The 20,549-nt window shown below is 51.7% G+C and overlaps 1 protein-coding gene across 1 annotated transcript; it reads right to left on the bottom strand.

Moving 5' to 3' along the window:
- Positions 1-15,715: 15,715 nt before the first annotated feature.
- Positions 15,716-19,708, bottom strand: LOC149353511 (uncharacterized). Its single transcript, XM_089575832.1, has one exon. The coding sequence runs from the start codon at positions 19,706-19,708 to the stop codon at positions 17,978-17,980; it is 1,731 nt and encodes a 576-aa protein (XP_089431958.1). The 3' UTR covers positions 15,716-17,977.
- Between the last annotated feature and the right edge of the window lie 841 nt (positions 19,709-20,549).

Raw genomic sequence — 20,549 nt, 5'->3', positions numbered from 1 at the left:
TTAGAATTTCAACCTTCATACCTTCCCTCACGGTGAGGTTCAGTGAGATTACTGGGCCTTTCCTTTACTCATAAGCAATTTATATATATTGTTGCGAAAGCACTATTCCGATGGGAAACCCCTGAACAAGATCTTGCGATGTTTGTATGCTTGCGGTGTTTGTTCTTTTGTGCGAAGTGGAATAAATAAACAAAAAGGAATCAAATAAATACCCACGACTGGGATTCGAATCGGCGGTGGCGTGAACAGATCAGCTTCTCTGACCGCTGCGTGAGAGCACCAGGCTATCGCCGCAATTTTTTTTTCTTTATTGCATGGAAATGAAACCCGCTAAGCTACCAAATGCTTTACGTACACACATACTGTTCTGCGATGCATACGCACATTCTCATGTATTCGTGCACTGCACTCCACTAGAACATCAAAATTGCGGGAGACAGCCGATCACACCTCGTGTTAAACTGCGACACACACACGTGCCGTGCATTGCACACCGTCTTCTTCATCAACTAATAATACTATCGAACTTATATTTGCGCTTTGAGCTATGTGGTGGTAGTGACAGGGAGAGATGTGCACTGCATATGTTGGCGTGGACAACTTTGTAGCAGTAACAAGGCACTAGGGGAATGCGCGTTGGAGTTGGCAACATTGCTGCAGAAACGCGGCACTCGAGCATAGGCCACCGGCGCACATTAGCATTGACGGTGAAAAAAAACGTAATACGCTCCTAACTGGCTCCCTGGGTCAGTGGACACCTAAATTGAGCTTTCAGGTATGCGGCGGTGGTGTCCACCTGCAAAAAACTGCGCTTTCGCACAATATTTCGTGCTTAGCAGTGCTAAACCGCCAGCCATTTTTTTTTAAATGAAGTTACACTGCCGTGTGAGCAAGTAAACCGGATGTTTCTGAGGGTGTAACAGCTGAGAGGTTCACGTTTGTCAAACTTCTCATGGCAATTCGCACTCCGCCCAACACTGAAACGCACCTGCTGCTGTTAGTATTGCAAATGGAATCCTGTAGGCTACCTCCCCATTGCGATCCTACGTCCTTCGACGAGCAACAGGTGCCGGAGCCAGCAGTAGCTCGTCGGGTGGGCTATGTGACGCGGTAGGCCAGCGGTGGGCTATGTGACGTAACCGCGGCGACCAGCTGAGATGACTATATAGAGGGAAGAGACTGGCCTTTCTTCCTTTTGGCCGCCGCGGTGGCTCAGCGGTTATGGTGCTCGGCTGCTGACTCGAAAGACGCGGGTTCGATCCCGGCCGCGGCGGCTGGAATTTCTTTGGAGGAGAAATTCTAGAGGCCTGTGTACTGTGCGATGTCAGTGCACGTTAAAGAACCCCAGGTGGTCGAAATTTCCGGAGCCCTTCACTACGGCGTCTCTCATAGCCTCAGTCGCTTTGGGACGTTAAACCCCATAAACCAAACCAAACCTTTCTTCCTTTTGATTTTTCGGAGTTGATGGCACCGCGCCAGTTTGTCGCGGAGGAGGGCCGCCTCCATGCCCTGGCGGGAGTGCTCAACTGTTAGTTTACCACCTGGAGTATACACCGCACCGGTCGACTTTCCGCGCCAGCTGAGGCCGCCTCGGGAGTGTGCGCATTCTTTCCTGCTGATAGTGCGCGTCCTCGGCCATTGTATGGACCCGCGCGCGTGCGCGGCGAGCTTACGTGAAAAGCCGTGTCGCGTGCCACGGCCGATGAGCGCGCGCCCGCGATGCGTTATGGTATACGTATGCGTGCACATGGGGTCCATTCAGGGCCAGCGAGGCCGAAACTGCTCGACAGGGACAACCCCTCCTCCCCTCCAACTACTACTCTTTACAGGACGGGGCGCTTTCTTCCTCGCTTGCCTGCACGAGGTCCTCCGTCGCCGCTCTTTTCTGGAGCGCGTAACTCCGAAAGTAAGGAATCCGCCGAAAGACGCCGCGGCACGCTCCAGTTGGGCCGGTGAAAGCGGACCACGCCGCACCCGCGCGTCGGTTTTTCGTCCGCGACAGCTGCGGCGGTGACACGCCACGAGTTGGGCGTGGACGAGAGACTCGTGAAACGACTGCCCGACCGGCTATGGGCGCGGCGGCCGGCGCTCTAGACCCCCTGTAGCGGCATCGGCAGCGGTGTCGAAGCGCTCAGCGTGCTAGATGGAGCAGCCAACAGACATTGGATAACGCCTGACGCTGTTGTTTGGGAACGAGAATTTTGGCTACATAGTCGCAATGTGTTGAACAGTGCAATGCACCACGCATACTGTAGGTAGGGCATGCATTGGATAGAACGTTGGAAGCCCATGAAGCTGATAATATTGCGTTGCACTGCGTTCTTTCAGTCGTTTGTGCGCGATCTTAAAAACGAAAGTGTCGGCGTAGAAATATTTCTGCCATATTTAGGACATTTATATGCTGCTTAGTTTCTGTTTATATAAGCTGCAGTAATTTTTGTGTTGTGAACTTGGCATTTCCTCATCTTTACATTCATTTTTTTTATATCCCACCGTAAGGAACTACGAAGAAAGTTTTCCTTCCCTAGAGCACGCCAAAAGTTGAACTTATTATTTAATGCGATGTATTTGCCTTAAACCTACTCTAGCACCAGCAAAATGAGAGAGAGAAGCCGCCGCGGTGGCTCAGCGGTTATGGTGCTCGGCTGCTGACCCAAAAGACGCGGGTTCGATCCCGGCCGCGGCGGCTGGAATTTCTTTGGAGGAGAAATTCTAGAGGCCCATGTACTGTGCGAGATCAGTGCACGTTAAAGAACCCCAGGTGGTCGAAATTTCCGGAGCCCTTCACTACGGCGTCTCTCATAGCCTCAGTCGCTTTGGGACGTTAAACCCCATAAAACCAAGCAAAATGAGAGCGTAAATACGTTTCCGTTGTAGCATTCGGCTATGAGAGTTACAGTGGGTCAGAGGAATGCTGTCCTGCGGTGACCGGAACGCTCCACCTTCAAGAACGACGTACTCACCTTGAGCAAGTTCTATGTCCATCGCGCTGACTGTCAGTGCTGACAGCGCTTCGAGCCAATTTTGCGCCAGATTACAGGGAGAACGCTTCTCCGAAGAATCGGTTACGACAGGCAACTGCGCGGATCAACAAGAATCGAAAGGATCCCCGAAATTCGAGGCACACTCGAGATAGCACCCATGCAACCAAACATGGACCCAGATCTCTACACACGGAAGAAGAGAGGCTATAGGACCAAATATACTGAGAAGAAATACGCCTCACTGAACACAACGATGTACCGTCTTTGTCAAAAGTAACCAGGCTTCATGGTGTGCTTCTAGCTTGTATAGTGGAGCCCTTGTGGCTTTCCTAAAGATCAAAAGGTGTTGGAAGGTAAGAAGACCCCCAGTCCTTACCTTTAATCAGCTTCAGGGAAGCAGTAAGGGATCCACTGTACGAGCTAGAAGCAAACCATGCAGCCTGGTTACTTTTGACAAAGACGGTACATGGACGCGGCTACATACGCATACGCAGGGGCAGTAGCCGTCCACTCAAGATTACAAGAGAGAACAAGCGTCTCAATACGTAACTGTGCCGTGGTCGAAGCTGAGGAGGCAGTCATAGCTTTAGCAGTGGCGGAAGGCCATCGAACCAAACGGTCGACAGCTTAATCGCAAGCAGCTTGCCGAAACTATAGTACGACAGAATAGGACACACCGTATTCCGCATACTCCTCGAAGCGGGAGTCCCAGAAGAAGATCTAATAGACAAAGGGACGGAACCGATCAAGCACAAGATTTTATTGAGGCCGGGACACGCGGGGGTATAGTGAGGAACCTAAAGGTAGACAGGATCACTCGAGATACACATTTTGCCGAGCAGCTGCGACGACTGGGGAGCCCGAAATGGTACCCCAAGAATACTCGACCATCCTACAATATTACAGAGGCAGCAGAAGAAGCACCCCCCCCCCCCCCCCCCTTACTCCCCACAAATCCCTAAAAAGAGAAGAGGCTGTCTTCTGGAGACAACTACAAACAGATTCATATATGAACTTACACGTACTAAACAAAATACACCCAACAATATACGAGGACGCATGTACATGGTGTCAAGCTAGACCAACACTATACCCCATCACATGGGAATGTCAGCGAAAAAAAAAATGCTGGTGGTTTAGCATTGCTAAGCATGAAAAATTGTGTGAAAGCACAGTTTTTTTGCAGGTGGACACCACCGCCACGTACCTGAAAGCGCGACTGAGGTGTCCACTGACCCAGGGAGCCAGTTATGCGCGTCTTCAACTTTTTCATCGTCAGTACCAGTTTAAGCAATGTACGCCGGTGGCCTATGCTCCAGTACCGCGTTTCTGCAGAAACATTGTCTACGACAATGCGTATTGCTCTAGTGCCGTGTTTCTGCCACAACGTTCTCCAGCCAACGCATACAGTGCACATCTCTCTGTCACTACCGTCATGTAGCTGCTGTCACGACGCAGTTAGCGTACTTCGTGGTAAAGCGTGAGGAGTGCCGCCGAAGGAGAGCAGGGGAATGCGCCGACAAAAGGGGAAAGACGAGTTTCGTGTTTCTCGGCCTAAGTGAGTGAGCAATGGTTTCTTTTACGAAGACGGGTTCGAGTTCGAAACATGAGACGACGACAGGACGGTTGGGCTGGACCGGTGCTGTGCGTTTTCTTTTTTATCCTTCTTGCTAGCTAGCTAGAGCGGCTAACAGCGACGAGTGTGTTTTAAACTGTGTTTGTCTCTTCTCGTTGCAGTATCTTCTAGTTAGCCATGGTGGCTTACAGCGAGGCGTGCGTTTGATATTGTGTACTTTTCTTTTGCGTTGTGACATCTTACGTCTGGGAGATGGCGGGAAAGTCATCTATTGGCTAAAGAGTAAGTTTTGGCGGGAGGATTGTCTATTGGCTGAGTATGTAGTTTTGGCTGGAATGCAGCGAGGTGGGTACGCTCGGAGGAGAACACGGGAGGTAGGTGGTGTGGCAGCCGGACGGATCGGTCGTGTGCGGCCGGTGGTGGGGTGGTCCTGGGGCCGTGCGGGGAGTTGGAGACGCGAGTTCTTTAAGCTACGGCCGTACGGGTTGGCCGTGTGGTGGCTGGCAGGGGTCCGGAGTCTTGGAAGTTGGAGGTTTTATTTTTAGTTAAAGCGGAGAGGCCAAAATATTTACACATATGTAAATCAGTTGTGTATATATTGTAATAAATAACTTCTCGAGAAAAGCCTTCCAAGTGTCTCACAGTCAGAAGACCTGCACACCTGTGTGAACTCACCAGTCGCGAAGTACGTCCCCAGGGTCACTCACGAGACCCGTCCTCTACCACTCCACGTCAATGTCAGGATAACATCAACAATCGACTCTGCGAAGAGAGAGGGGAAATAAAAAAAAATCGCGACTGCTGCAAAGCGCGAATATTAGTTTGATACGATTATTAGTTTATGAAGAAGACGACGTGCAATGCACAGCACGAGAGGTTGCTGCAGTTTAAAGATTGGTTCACATGCAAGCGACTGAGCGATTGAGGGCCACGTCGCAGCGAAAATTTCCAACTTGTTGAAACCTCGTCGCTCATCGCAGCGACTACTGAAAATAGGCTTTCCTGCCGCAGCGCCAGGATTCGCCATTATTTTCGCTTGCATGGGAAACAGGCTTAACCCGACGCGTGTTCGGCTGCGGCGATAGCCTAGTGCTCTGGCGCAGTGGCCAGCGAAGATGATCCGTTCGTGCTGCCGCGGCTTCAAGTCCCAGTCGTGGATTTGATTTATTTTTATTTATTTCTTTCACTTGGCACAAACATCCGAAGATCTTGCTCGGGGTTTACCCATCGGAATAGTGCTTTAGCACTAATAGATGCAGCATCCAAAGTAAGATACCCAAGTGCGGAGCAATGGGAGGTGTTGACCAGCGGCCGCTGTGAGATCAAGAAAGGCCTAATACAGCGAGCTCCAAGGGCAGCAGAAGCCAGCGCTGCCCTAAAATAAGGGAAGCCGACCACTGGCAAAGGTGGAAGAAGTCAACGGAACAGATCCAAGGAAGATCAACGGAGACGAAGCCATCAGGACCCACCAACAAAAGAAACTCAGAGGCAAATAAAGTTTTCATTAATTAATTATTTCATTCATTAATTCATTCATTCATTCATTCATTCATTCATTCATTCATTCATTCATTCATTCATTCATTCCCCATTGATTTCATTAGGCCTGTCGACCGGTGCGTCCGGTGGACCGAAAGAAGGAATTCGCAAAACTTTGGCTTGTGCACATATAACAGCTGGGTATTTCTATCGGAATGGAAAGTTTACAACAGAAACAGAAATCCTAAGAAGAGAGCTGCACGGCTACCTAAAAGTGAAGTTCAACAAGTCTAAGATAAAGTGAAATTCAACAAGTCTAAGATAAGGTGGCACAAACAATTAGCTCAGAGTGTATATAGGATTAATTACATGGATACAAAAAAAAGTAGATTAAGGTAACACTAGGCGAAAGCATTACTAGAACCATTACGAGAAAACCTGGCAGTGTGCGTGTGTGTGTGTGTTCTAGTGTGTGTATTCGATAACTCTGCAGAAAATCCCAGGGATGGCAAGAAAAATAGGGTGAGTCATCAAGCGGCCATAGGAGGCGCACAGCAAGCCGAGCTCCGCCATTTCAAATTATCATATACATGTGGTTTGTTTATATATAACCCCCACTGACTGACCTCATTGTAGCGCCAGTTTTCCCGGCTACATTCGTACCAAAATTGAGCCATCATTTGTCATACATCGTTCCGGGTTGTCATACGATTTTTCTTTGCATATAACTTACATGTGATAGTCAAGTTGGAGGCTATAGCTTGCGACATGGATTTTAACCGACGACATATGCACCTTTAATTGTATGCCTTCGCAGGCTCTACCTCTTCCCTTAAAGGGACTATGCAACGAATTAAAAGTCGCTTGTAAATGTTTTCAGTGCTTAGAAATGATGCTAAGAAGCATTCACGCCAAGTATGAGGCTTCGGAACTGAGCCGGCAATTTATTATGAATTTTTAAACACCGTGTTTTTTAAAATTCGCGGGTCGATCGGTGTTTTCGTAGTGACCGATTTTGTAACTAAAATAGGAAAAATAGACGTCACTAGTCTCGTGACGTCAGCAGGCTACCACACGCTGTCATTCGCTGGAGCCACGGCAGCCACGACGTCACGGACACACTTCAGGTAGCCGTGAAAATCGTCTGCTCGTGCCGCCGCGCACCAAGATGTGAGGCAGTTACTGCGCTATTTCCTTTCCTTAAAAACCAATTTTTGCAGCAAAATTGTGTCGCGAGCGTTCGTCGTACACCGCTGCGGGTGGTGTCATATGATTTCTCGTTGCATATAGCATATGTCTTTTATTTAGTTGGGGGCTAGCTAGCGACAGGCATTCGATCCGAGTGTTCGCGTGTTCAACTCGAACCTTTGGTCAAGGCGCGTTTTCGTTTCATTTCTCAGTGCGCAACCTGCGTGGATGTCGTACCCTCACGATGACACATAACGCTTTCGCCTTCACAACACGCAAGTAGTCTTCAGTGCCCTCTGAATTTTTTGTGATAGCTAACGCAAGTGGAAGACGTATATGGGTTTGAACTGCTAAAGTCATATTAGTAATTGTTCAGAAAGTTGACCTACACACGTTGCATCTGAACTTACGCCTCAGGAGGCCCGTGGCGCCTGTCTGTGGCCTTCCACTCACCCCAAGCCAGGCGCTAAAAATTCTGTAACTTGCTTTCTTCCTCGAGCTGAGTCTTCACCTATGTACAGTAGAACTTGCCACCAATCGCCGTGACCCTCGCAGCAGCCAGCTTTTGGGCTGCGGAGACAGCGGGGAGCAGCTTCGTACACACTCTTTCCTTTCCCTACGAGCAGGCGTTCGCTGCTGCTTCGCACAACACAGTGTCCAATATAGCCTGTGCACCATATTTGGGCGCGCAGGGTAGCTTCCGCATAATACGCGGGAACCGATAGACGATAAGCGGCTTAGGAAGACGTGCTTTCTGGTCCAAAGATGCGGCCGCTGTGGCGTCTGTGTTAACTTAGCACAAATGGCGGCCACATCTGCGTGTTGATGACAGCGAAGGGAAGAACGCGCCTGTACAGGCAGCCGTCACTCGTTCGCGCACGCAGTCCCGCTTCCGCTAGCAGGACTTGCATTTCGGAGCGGCTGGTAACGCATGCTTGCGGTATTGAATTTCGACGGAGGAGAAATGCGAAAACTTTCACCTGTGTGCCGATAGAGTTTTGCGCACGTAAAAATAAAGATTAAAAGATGCTCGGAATTAATCCTGAGCCCTCCACGGCGCCGTGCGCATCACAGCGTGGGTACAGCTCTTTAATGTAAAATTCCGCGAAGTGTTTTTAAACCCTCTGGAGTTCATTTCTTTATGACGATGAGTCATGGGGCCTGTATATGCTCTAGTTTGGAAAGGCAAGGGAAATGACGTCGTTTTTAAGGACTTTCGAATAATTCAGACTCCTTGGGCTTTTTAAACCTGTATAAAAATCTCTGTACGCGGGGTTATTTTTCTGCATTTTATCGGAGACAGCTGCCTCAGTAGTACTCTCGAGCCTTGGAGCCAGCAGAACAGCGTCTCACCAGCCGCTTAAAGACGACATTCTTTCAACCGTTCTTGTATCTTCTCGTACGATATTGAGGACCGGGTGTCTTCGTTCATTTGTTTGTTGTCTGAGCTTTCCTGCCATTCTCGCGTACAGTTATCGTATTCTTCTACGAGGGTCGACTGGTAGAATTCTATTAGCCGCTTTTTGTTACACGGGCCAACAACAGGAAAAGAAAACTTAAGGAACCGCTATCGCAGTTCGTTTTAAGTTTTTTAAAAGGTGATTGAATGTCTCTCCGTCTACAGACTGAGGAATACACGGGGCGTCTACTATAACGGTAAACGTGGTTTTGTGCCCTGTTTGTAACTTCTTGAATAAATGAACTGTGTCGAATCGGAAGACCTTATTCAATAAGGCAGTTATGAACGTGACAGCTGTCCTCCACTTGTTAGATCTCATTTTGTAATCTATTTGCCGTGCATGCCCAGGCGTCAGCTGTTATCTGCTCTGCCTTTGAACTTCGTCTTCGCTTTTGTGCGGTTTTATGCAGCATGGAATGCTGAGCAGTTATATTTTGCGTTTTCCGGCGCCCATTTTATCCGCAGGTAACGTTCACTTCCCGGTTGGAGTCCCAATGCTGCTTCCTCGCTTCGAGACAGACACTGGCTTCGCGCAGTAGCTGGTCGGCATTATTTTCAACGCTGGTGTCCCCCTCAGCGGCGGGAACCGTTTTACGCAATTCGGGGCGTCGTGCATTCGTTGCACGCACCGAGTGGAAGCGGTATTACAGCGAGCGAGGCCGTACTCGTTCCTCGGGAGCGGCCGCAGCCATCTCCTTCCCCGTGCGCTCTCGCTCGGGGCCAATTCCCGAAGTCCAGGGCCGCGCTCTCTCCCCGTGCCTGCCTTGCGGCTCGTCCACGCCCGGCGCAGTCCGGGTCACTCGGCTGCCGCGGTGGCCTTCAATTTGCGCGCGCGCCGTGGGCGCATAGCCAGAGGCGCGGCTGAGTGGGCCACCGGTCGCGTCGCTCTTCAATGCCAAGGGCGCGCGTCGACATCGTTTAGCTCGTCGAGCGCCGCCCGTCCACGCTCGTCCACGGTTGCTCGGAACATTTTGTCCACTTCTCTCAGAAGCGTGGTTCCGCGGTCTACCCTGACTGCACGAGCGCAGAAGGCAGTGGCGTGCACTTGTATTTTCTTTTTTTTCTTTAATTGTAGGTTTGTAGGGAGGATTGGGATGAGGGGTTCTTTAAACCTCGTCCAGAGCGCGACTTCGCCGCCGCAGAAACGATCCAAGGAAGAAAGGAAGAACGGAGTCGGCTCCGCGCAGATAGCGCACTACGTTGGTGGACTCCACGCGCGGTCTTTGTTACAACGTGCGAGCTTCGTTCCCCCTGTAGCGTCCTCCGCGCATATGGCGGCAGGCATTTCTTTTCTGGCGTCATCAGCGCTCGCATTCATTTTCTTTTTTTCTCTCGCTTCCTGCCATTTCCAGAGCGGCGACGCGTATTCAATTCATCCGTCCCGACTAACCTCGCCACCTCCTTTGTTATCTTTTACTGCCGGCGCGAAGCAAGCCCTCTGCTTCCTCCGGCAGGGTCCGTCTTCGGTGCATATATGACGACGGCGGGCTCCCTCTCCCTCTCCCTTGCCTTCTTAAATGCGGTCCGGTTGGTTATATAACTCCTTAGCGCGCTCCGTGATGGCTGCGATGACCCGCTGAACGAGCTGCGGCGCTCTTTTTCTCATTTCTTTTTCCTCTTCCCTCCCCCCCGGCGCAGCATTTTTCTGCTTGGCTTCTCTCCGCCGCCATAGCGCGTTTCTTTCCTGGTCGCTGCCGGTAGTGGGCTTTTTACCTGCGCCTCTTTCACGTGCGACGCTCTGGACGCTCCACGTATCTGGCTTTCTTGCCGGAGGCAGTCCTAACGCCCACGGAGCCGTTATGACTGATGACAGGGTCCCCTGGATGCACGTTCCAATACATGACGTGGAGGCTTCGATCAACTCAGGATATTACTAGATATCTTACGTCGAAAAAAACATCTATACGTAGAAGCGGACCGCTGTGCTATTAGAATCAGTGACGCACACTTGTATATTGCATTCGACTGAGCGCTTAAATACTTCCTCGTTAGATTTATTTTCATACCTGCTGCAAGCCTCACGTCGGAGCGGTGAACGGCGTAGGTATTGTAGCGAGTTTTTGGGCTACGTAGTTGAGATTCGCGCATGTACGCGCTGCATGTTGTCGCCTAATTGGTGACAATTACGAGAAACAGAGCCATCGCTGTGAAGAAGGCCAGAGAATTAGCTCTTTCTGATTGGTTGGGTGAATTCACGCGATACACGTAGACAGAGCTCATGCGGTCAGCTTGACTGCCCGTTCCTTTTGAGCTGTCCGCATCGGACCAGCCCATGGACTTCATTCTCGAGAAAACGTCGCGCACGTGCAACGGCGCCCCCGAGTTCCGAATCAGCGTCTTCACAGCAAGGCCTCTGCCAAGCGACTTCAAGGTTAAAGCGCTGATCATGGGGACAGCCTCCTCAGCCAAGCCTCAACTGCCGCGCACGCCAGGCTCGGGAGTCGCGCTGTCCTCGAGCAGCGCTGTTTACGCCGTCACGGCGCGACCCGTGCATGAAAGATGAATACGCGACCAAAGCACGAGGCTGGGGAGCGAGCGCGCGTCGACTCGAACAGGCTCGAACGAGGGCGTCTCGCTCGGGCATCCTCCTTGGCTGCTGCCGCCTCTGCCTGCGGCGAGCGAGCGAGCGGCGCATATTTGTTCGGAAGGGCTGAGCCGCCGCGCATCGAGAGACGAGAAAGAACGGGAGCGACTCCCGAGAAAAGTTGGGGAAGAGGCGAGAGACAATCGCTGCAAGAAGGGGAGGGGGGGCGTCATCCGTCTGCGTGTTTGTCTCATCGGGGCCGTTCTCTTCTTTAGCCCCGAAACTCGCCCATTGGAACGCACGAGGCGAAGCGGATGAGCGTTCCGCATCGTTAACCCGCACGTCGTCCGCCTGCGCAGCAGCCCGCATGCGAGCACGCGGCGGCGGCCGGCACGCTCTGGTGGCTCCTTTTTCGACTCCCATCTGGGCGCGCGTGGGCCGCGTTTCGGCAGCAACGGGGCCGCGAGCGAAAATGTACTACGCCACCTCGATGCGCGGACGCAATTCATCGGACGCGCCTGCGGTCGGCTGCGGCGAATCTGGACGCGCCGGACAAGGGGGTCGCGGTAGTTCCGAACAAGGGACGCCTTGCATTTGTTTCTTTCTTTCGGTGTTACTGTCTCCGTGCTCGGGGTGCAACGGGTGTGGCGAGCTCCAGGAAACGTATTCGGGCGAATCTGGAAGGAAATGAGTGAGGAGAGGCATGCATTTGTCGAAGCGCAGAAAGAAGGGCGAGCTTGCGGCTTGACGAAGCAGTGGATACTTTGTTTCTTTTTCCTTGGAGAAGGGGGGGGGGGGGTCACTTTCCGGGGTCGCTCGATCGACTTGTTCATTGCTCAGGCATGCATGTGTAAGAAACGCTTCTTCCTTTCAGTGCCTTTCAGTGTCAAGGTCACCACGCTCCTGAAGTTTTTCTCCTACACTGGAAAACTAAATTGGTGCTTTGCACTTGTAGAACAAAAGACATATTTTCCACAGGGCAACGGCGATAAACTGGCGCAGCAACACCTTTCTTGCTCATTGCTTGACGAACCCACCAATTTTATTCTGCTCCCTTGCTGCGCAGTTCACAAAATTGGCTGCATTGCGACCGAAGGCCATTGCAAAGTGTGAATGAAGTCGCTAAAGCATCAGTTAACGCACAAAGCAGTAAGAAGATGAAGAGCAGCAACTGATCACAGCTGTGGAAAAAGCAGCTAGCTGCGCCCCCCCCCCCCCCCCCCCCCCCTCCCCTCCATGTTCTAACAAGAAGATCGCGTGGCCACAATAGGCCCGTGTTATCGAAACTTTCGCCATGCTTACAAGCTTACACCAACGTGCGAGAGTGCGTGTAGACGAAGATGTAACCTCATCTGCCGTCAGCATTTTTATTCCTCAGAGGCGCCATGCTCTAAGATGCGATCGATTTGGAATGGCAAAAGCCTCTCTCCGTGCGTATCGCCACCAGCATGCCACTTTGCTAAGTGCTTCGAGGTATCGGTAGATTCATTCGCATTAGCGCATACCTTGTGGGATCAGGTAGTGGTACACTGTTCGCAAATGCCAACTGCTGGAGCTGCAAAACGAAACGACAACCTGAGCTTCCTCCGTACAGTGAAGTGCACAGGTGTTGGTTGCAACTTTTTTTACCACAACTGCTGAAATCCTACCTAGAGGCAGGCCCTGCCGGCGCTGAACATGCCTTATGGCCGAGGGTCGAACAACAGGGACTGAATTGTTTTGCCGGTGAAAGTGGTACCCTCTATATTTATGGGAAGGAGACTTGAGGGCGCATAGTTTCTCATTGGGATGGGGAGGAGCGAGTAGATGGATACTCCTATCTTGTCAGGCCAACGCAAACTACGCGTAGAGTTGCCCAGGAATGTTTGACTGCCGTTTACTCCTAAGCACTTTTAGTGTGATCCAAGAGGCCAGTCTGATATCCGTTGCTCTGTTCCAAGCCTGCCACTTCTGGCCTCAAATACGTTATCCTTACACATGGAACGTCGGCACTTGACAGCGAGCTCGCAGCTCCGCAGGGCATCTGTGTCTGCGTAGTGTCTCTATGCGGCACCGCTTGTGGACACCCTGGCAGGCTTCCAGCTAAAGCCCCATGATCATTACTTGCAGCCGTACGTCGCGCAGCGTTCCGCTCTTTGTGCCAGCATCATGGCCGTGGAGCGAGAGCGAAACTTTCACGCTTAAAGGGTTCTGCCAGACACGTAGGAGGCGTTCCAGCGCAGAAAGGGAGTGCACCGTTCGGCAGCTCATCCACTAAATTGTCAAAAGCATTTATACCAAGAGTTTTGTTTTGGGGCCATGCTGTGAGGCTCCTTACGCACCGTTAGCTTTCCAAATCTCTTTTGAGAAGAGAGGAACTCTCGTCCCCAGCCCGTCCTAAAGTTAGGACCCCTTACGCATGGCTTTTAAGCGAACCCCCGGACTGTTAACTAAGAACGAAAACCACGCAAAGGACGATACACAGGGAAGAAGTAGACAGGACGAGCGCGGACTTGCCTCGTCCGCGCTCGTCCTGTCTACTTCTTCCCTGTGTATCGTCCTTTGCGTGGTTTTCGTTCTTAGTTCATGGATTACCAACTAGCCCCCCATCGTACACTCCTCCCGGACTGTTTGCTTTCGACAGAGGCTATACATGGTAGTGTTTGGTATGAGTTGTGCCGTCACGATACTCCAAAGTGTGAGACATTGGCTCTCCAGGCATCACAAGCACCATTCGTTTGATTGTAATCGTCGACTGGGCACATCAGTTCCCTGCGTTATTTTTATGTCGGAAGGAAAGTTGGGCTTGGAGGTGTGCATTCATGATTGAAATAGTAAAGGTGAATAAAGAAAGGACAGAAAGGACGAACGCTTTGCGGATGCTATTTCAGGTCCCTTTGCCTTTTTCAAGGAAGAAATGAAGCGTTGTTGTAGTATTTGCGACAAGCTATTGCCTAGTTCGTCTTTATTGGACGGAGGTGGTGCACCTCCGTTTGTGTGTGATGTGACATTTTCTGAAATAAGTAAGGCATCGCAAGTCAACCAAAGGCGTTTAAAAAGAGTAGTTTCTAGCTGCTTGACAGCAAACTAGCAAGTAACAACACTGAGGTGACACAAAGCATGGGGGGTCGACGAAGGCATGGCAACGCTCGTGCTTTGCATTTCTAAACCGTAGATCGACAAAACACGCCGTAGATCGCACGCCACAGAGCTTTCAGCGGCGAGCTTTTTGCCAAAGCTTCATGAACACAATGTGGCGAAACCTAACCTTCATCCACTAACCACTGGGTGAACCTTGGCGTCGCAAATTAGCCGTGTCAGCATTTGTGTCTCCTGGAGTTGGTAGGAGAGAAAATTCAATGTGGGCTAGGCGCGCGAGCGCATTAAAAGCTTGAGAGATGCTTAGCCCTGGAACCGCATTCGAAAAATGGTTCGTATTTAGAAGAGCTGACCCTATTGGGAGGCCTTTTCTATGGCGATCCGCATACCTTCTTTTTGGATGTAATGTAATCGTAAGCAATCCAACTGGACTGCCGCACCGAGATGCCAGGTGGAGACTCATTATCACTGGTATTCCTCGTGGCGTTGCCGGTTACACAAGAAGACAGATCTATACTCGACTCGTCACATACTGTACGCATAGTTTGGCTAATCAACGGTAAGGATGCTTAATAAGTGCACTGAGAACTTGTGGACCCGATTGTTTAAGCGATTGCGGTTCGTACAACTACCGTGTAGAGCTTGAGAATCAACGCATTGTTGCTTCGGGTGTCGCAATATTGTTCTGTGGTATTTAGCGCTCGTCAGCGGAGGCTGGCAGCAAATGTGGGGAAAAGGGTTCTTGCTCTGACTGTGAGGTATCATCGGACACGATTAACAGCTACTGCGAGCACAAATATACAGGGACATTACGCGTGCAGGGTTTGCAATACATTTATGGCCACGCTAATATGCACGTCCAAACGTTTGAGGCCCACTATCAGGGCTCACGGAACACTGTGGTGAAGTCAGCTAATGCTTGCAGGGTTTCACACTCTTGGAGGAAGACAGTCGTCCATGCAAGCGTGATATAGAGGTCACATCAAAACAAACAGGAGGTGGCTTCGGTCTTCATGGAAGACGTGAGAATAACACTTGCGGGGGTTCACATCATAATACAAAGCAAAATAACGCATACGGAGCAAGCACTGTTGCAGTGGCTCACTGAAGTCTTACACGCTCAGCAAAATGGTAGATACCGTGCGTACAGCAACCCTTGCTGTCTTACAGTGCGGGCATGTCTTTGAGGTAGACGTTACCCAAAGGACGATAGCAGCTACCGCGTCGCCACTTCATCGACTACGCTCCCAAAGTTGCAGAATCTGCCACGAGGCGCAGATCAAGGCATAATTCCATTGATTGTGGAATTGTGCCTTGGACGCCCCTCGCAGGATGCTTCTTTAATTAACAAGAAAAGGCGTAACGGTCATTTCTTACTACATTTATTAAGGTCATTCGTCACCATCTCATGGCGCCAAGACGCTACCACGGTTTCTATACTCGTAGCAAAAAAAAAGAAAAGTAGCGCGCGACTGGGAATTGTGACAACCTAAGCATGCGACAAGTCTTGCACAGTCGTTTGGAGTGCATGCACGCGTGTAAAACGAAAAAAAGCTTGAGAACATAAACGTCATTCCCATCGCACCTAACTTTGTTCAGTAGTACAGCACAGTATGAACTTCACAATGCGGCTGGTTTTAATGCATGGTGCAACATTATCCACAAAGAAAAAGACAGAGCTGTACAGAGGTGCGACGTGACTGGGTACACAGCAAGCAATCTCTGCGCCGTTGTTTCCCGAAGACTGCAACCCGCACCCATCGCTTTGCTGGAAGGAACTGTGCACTTGTCCCCATCACACTTGTCTAAAGCACGAGTCTTCTGCTTGTCGGTCGGCATACGGCAACGCAAGACTGTGCCAGCAGCTGCTCGCGGGGAAGAGGGGCGTTGCTTAGCGTTCAGAGGCAACAACAATAATCAATACCTAAGATTGTGCCTGTGCCGCAGGCGCCCTGTACGCCCAACAAAAGTGTTTTAGACAAGCGCGACCGGGGCAGTGCGTGTCATCCAAGCAACAAAGGTCACGAAGAGAAGTACAATGCCACGTGAGACAACAGCAAACCGATAACCTGAAGTGTTTGTCCTGCTGACGACAGCAGGCCGCTAACATTCATGCACAGACTGAGGGCAAGAACACCACACGAGGACAGTGCTCGAACCTGCGGCCTCTGGTGGCGGCGCTGGCAGTGTGGTGCAGCGTATGGACGGAGCGGCGAGGCCCACATGGCTTGCGCGGTGTCCCTGGAAGGCGCAATTACAGCTAGATGCAATGATGGCTTCGGCTGGTTCCTTGTATGGAAAACCCAACGCCAACAGCGGTGTGCCAGAACATCTGCATGCACCCGTGCTTCTAAATCATGTGCTCGTCAGAGTGCGGAGACAGAACCCCGTGTTTGTTTGCTTTTGTTTTTTTTGCATGCGCAACAACAAGTCGCTGTATACATCTCGAAGATAACATTTTCAAGAAGAAAATAAAGAAAGCAGGCTGTGAACAAGGACGCACACATTCAGGAACAATGCATTCACGCAGGAAGACCGTAAAACTAAGAGTCCAGGTCCCATGGTGCAACACTACTGACGATTAGTGTCCATCAACTTCAACAACAAGATATACGCTTATGCTTGCAACAACAAAATAGCACGGTGGTCTCGCCAACACGAAATAAATATGTTACAAAAAAGTAACGCGGACAGGCAGGGCTGCGAATCTATCGCGTCGGATATTGTCTTAGCGGACGTCTATACAACAAAAAATAAAAAAAGAAAGGAGGCATACGCAAAAGCGTTGGTGCGTGTGCGTCAATGGATGACTAATACTCTCCTGAACGCAAAAAGAACTGGCCGCAGCGAAACCGCAGCCGGCAACTTGCGCCTGCTGCGCGGTTAGCCTGCTTCCAGGACAGCCAGAACGCTTTGCCCGCGTACCTGAGCACAAAACGGCACTGACGACGTGCATTTTCGACAGCGATACAGAACGCACTTTGCCGTTACTTTCATTTTACCCCAGCCCTCGAAAGTCGTTGATTATTACGCCATCCTTCCACTGATTCAGTAATGACCGGCACGATACGCCGCGTTCGCAGAAAACCACTAATCGCTTAGCCATTCGTTTACCGGAAATATCGATACACATAGCGACAGCTAAACCTAAGAGGGGTGCTCTTGTCGGTTTGTAGCGTGCGGTTCGTTGGCCTCTTTCTTCATCTAACTGCAACAATCGGCGAACAACGCGTACTTAGATGAGGGCGCTAACTACAAAACAGATGATTGTCATCCTGCACTGCAAGATATTCCGAGAGAAATGCCCGAAGGCCGCATGGCATTTGATGCCGGGCAGCAAAGAGAGAAAGTAACTTTGTGTGGCCCCGCATGCATTCCTCTCGTGCACTATTAAGCTGGCTATGCTTGCTCGCGGGTCACGTGACGCTAGGGGATCGCCAGAAGAGGGTCTATTCTTCGCTGCTAGCTTTGACCTTGTTAGTCTAAAATGCGACAGGCCAAGTGATACTGTCGGGGCAGACCAGTCAGCTCTATCGCATTGTTTCCTAGCTCTTCTCACTCAGGCAATTGTCGTTCCAGGATTAGCGCCCCGTCGTTGCCGCGGCGCCTGCGTCTTCCGCGCACGTGTTCGCACTGTACGCGCATCGGGGAACACGCAGGGACCGCACGGGCGAGCGGCGGCTGCGTCTTCACTGCGGGGTGATGGCCACCTTGACGAACTCTGGGCTGTCGTAGGAGATGATCTGGTCGTGGTTCTTGCTGTTCGCGATGTGGCGCACGCGCACGAACAGGAACGAGGCGACCAGCATGGACACGATGAGCAGCAGCAGGAGCACGATGAGGCCCGCGGCGAAGCCTGGCAGCGAGATGCAGATGTTTCCGTCAGCCGACGCGGCGCGGCTGCTGTACACGTCAACGAGGGTGTCGTTGTCTCCCGTGGGCAGGTTGAAGGCGACATCGCCCGGCGCCACCACCTGGATGACCTTCTGCGTCTGGATGTCGGTCGCGTCGGCGCCGACCTCTCGCCGGCGACGGCGCGCATCGTGTGATCGCGGCATGCCGCCCGTGTGCGCGATCGCGTAGCCCGTATTCGAGTGCACCACATCGTTGTCGCTGGGCAGCTGCTCGCCCTGCCGGTTGTAGAAGACAGGCGGCGGGTTCTCCTTGGGCGCGTCCGTGGACACGGTCACGGCGCCTTGCTTTTTGGTCACGGAGACGGTCTGCTTCTGCGACTCGGAGGGTTTGACGAAGTGCGCCTTTTGCTCCGAGTACGCCGACGAAGGATCCCTCGGCGCCGGCAGGTAGTGGCCGCCCAGCGCAGCGTCGCCGTCGCATTTGGGCTCGGGGCACTCGTAGCGGCATACCTGGATGACACACTGGAAGTGCACGTTCATGGAGTCGGGGAACTTGAAGGCTTGGAAGTAGGCGTACGACACGACAGAAGCCGAGGCGCCGAAGTTCTTTATCTTCTGGAAGCGGCTCATGATCTTTGGGCGCGCCACGCAACCGTACTCGTCGACGAGCACGATGGGCTGATGCTTGCCGTCGTGAGCGATGCAGTTGCGCACGAGCATGTCGAATTTGTTCTCGTCGTCCTTGATGGCCAGCACCATGGTCATGGTCTGTCCGATTTTGACAATGCCAGCCACTTCACTGGCCCAGGGGCCTTTGCCCACCTGGATCTGCATCCAGCACTGGATGTTGTCGCCAAGAAAGTTGGCTGTGACAGCGTCTAGCATGTCCACGTTGAAGGGACGAAAAGTAACCGCTTTCTCGTAGAAGTCGTACCAGGTACAGCGTAGCCTGCGCGCCTGATCCCAAATCTCTTGAACCTGAGGGTCGTACTGGACGATGATGGTGTCCTCGATGAATACGCCACTGCCGAGGTTGTCGTACCCGCCCTGCTGGCTACTCGACATGCCGCAGCTGCCCAGGAAGATGTCGAAGTTTACGGCGATGTGTCCCGTGTTGGGCGGCAGGTGCACGCATTTGGGGTCGCTGTAGTGGCCCTTGCTGAAGATCATTCCGTGGAAGGGCCGGTCGAACTCGAGGAACACTTTCATGTGGTTCTTCTCGCACTTGACGTTGAGGCTCTTGATCTGCGGCATGTCGGGTCGGCCCAGGGGCCACGGGTCACCCGGGTCCTGGGGTGCCACGGCTGCCACGGCGTGGTGGTCGCCGTGGTGGTGCCCGTCGTGGATCGGTATGACCGGCACCGCGGCCACGTGGCCTGCCGAGGCCTCGTGGTGCGGCCGCTGCTGCGGCGGCTCAGGAGGCTCGTAGCCACCCCCGCGGTGCTCGGCCGGAATGTGCGCCGTCTCTTCCTGCTGCAGGTCCTGCGCCTTGTCGATCTCCTTGGCCAGCACCTGCGTGACATCAGAAACGACATCAGCCTCTTTCCGCAGCAAAGGTGGAGACATAATGTATAGTTTACGTTCGCATTATTCGCCTCGCATGCGGCAGGCGCGGGATTGGATCCCTAGTGCCGCTGGGTACCCACTGATGATACAATGGGTACAAACTTTCCCCAGGGCTGGTGCTCGGCTTCTCTCTGCTAAAATGAATGGGAAATTGGCATTTGAATCAACCTTATGTGACGAAAATACCTTGAGCCATGTCGCTTGGGCCAAAGCTGCCCTTGCGGCATTAAAATTCGTTATCATTAGCATCATCATTGCGCCATTATTAAGCTGAGCCAGCCGAATAATACTGAGCATTTTTTTTTATTTGTACGGCATACTTCGTGATCCGCTTCAGCGCTTATTGCAATTCGAAAAAAAAAGTGCGCATTTTGTGCGAAGAAACTAGTACGCAAAAGTGGCGCAGTGCTAGTGCCCCAGGCCGGAGTTCTGCTGCTCAAAACAAGGTGCTCTCAATCATGCACTATCCAAAAAGGCCGCCTCCGAATTGTTTTTCTTTCCATTTTTTTTTTAAATGAATGAATTGCTTGCACATTTCCCATTGCCTTTGCCATATGTACAATGGGATTGTAGTGTGTGTGTGTGTGTGTGGGGGGGGGGGGTGGAGTGCCTCTCGCTCATGAGGGGGGTGCTCTACCACTGAGCCACCACTACGAAACTGAAAATCACCGATCTGTGAGTGTTTCTTTTCCTTGATGCTTCGTCCGGTCGTTCTGCGCTGCTCTTCTTTTTCTTTTTTGCGTGCGCATTCCCAATGGGTGTCTGCCGTATTGTCGGTGGGTAAAACGCTTCACGTCTGCCTATCCTATTCTATCCTATTCTATTGTCTATTCATTTCCAC

The sequence above is a fragment of the Amblyomma mixtum genome, chromosome 3 (genome assembly GCF_055824585.1).
Source record: "Amblyomma mixtum isolate Tamu chromosome 3, ASM5582458v1, whole genome shotgun sequence".
NCBI lineage: Eukaryota > Metazoa > Arthropoda > Arachnida > Ixodida > Ixodidae > Amblyomma > Amblyomma mixtum.
This window is presented reverse-complemented; position numbering and strand designations above follow the sequence as displayed.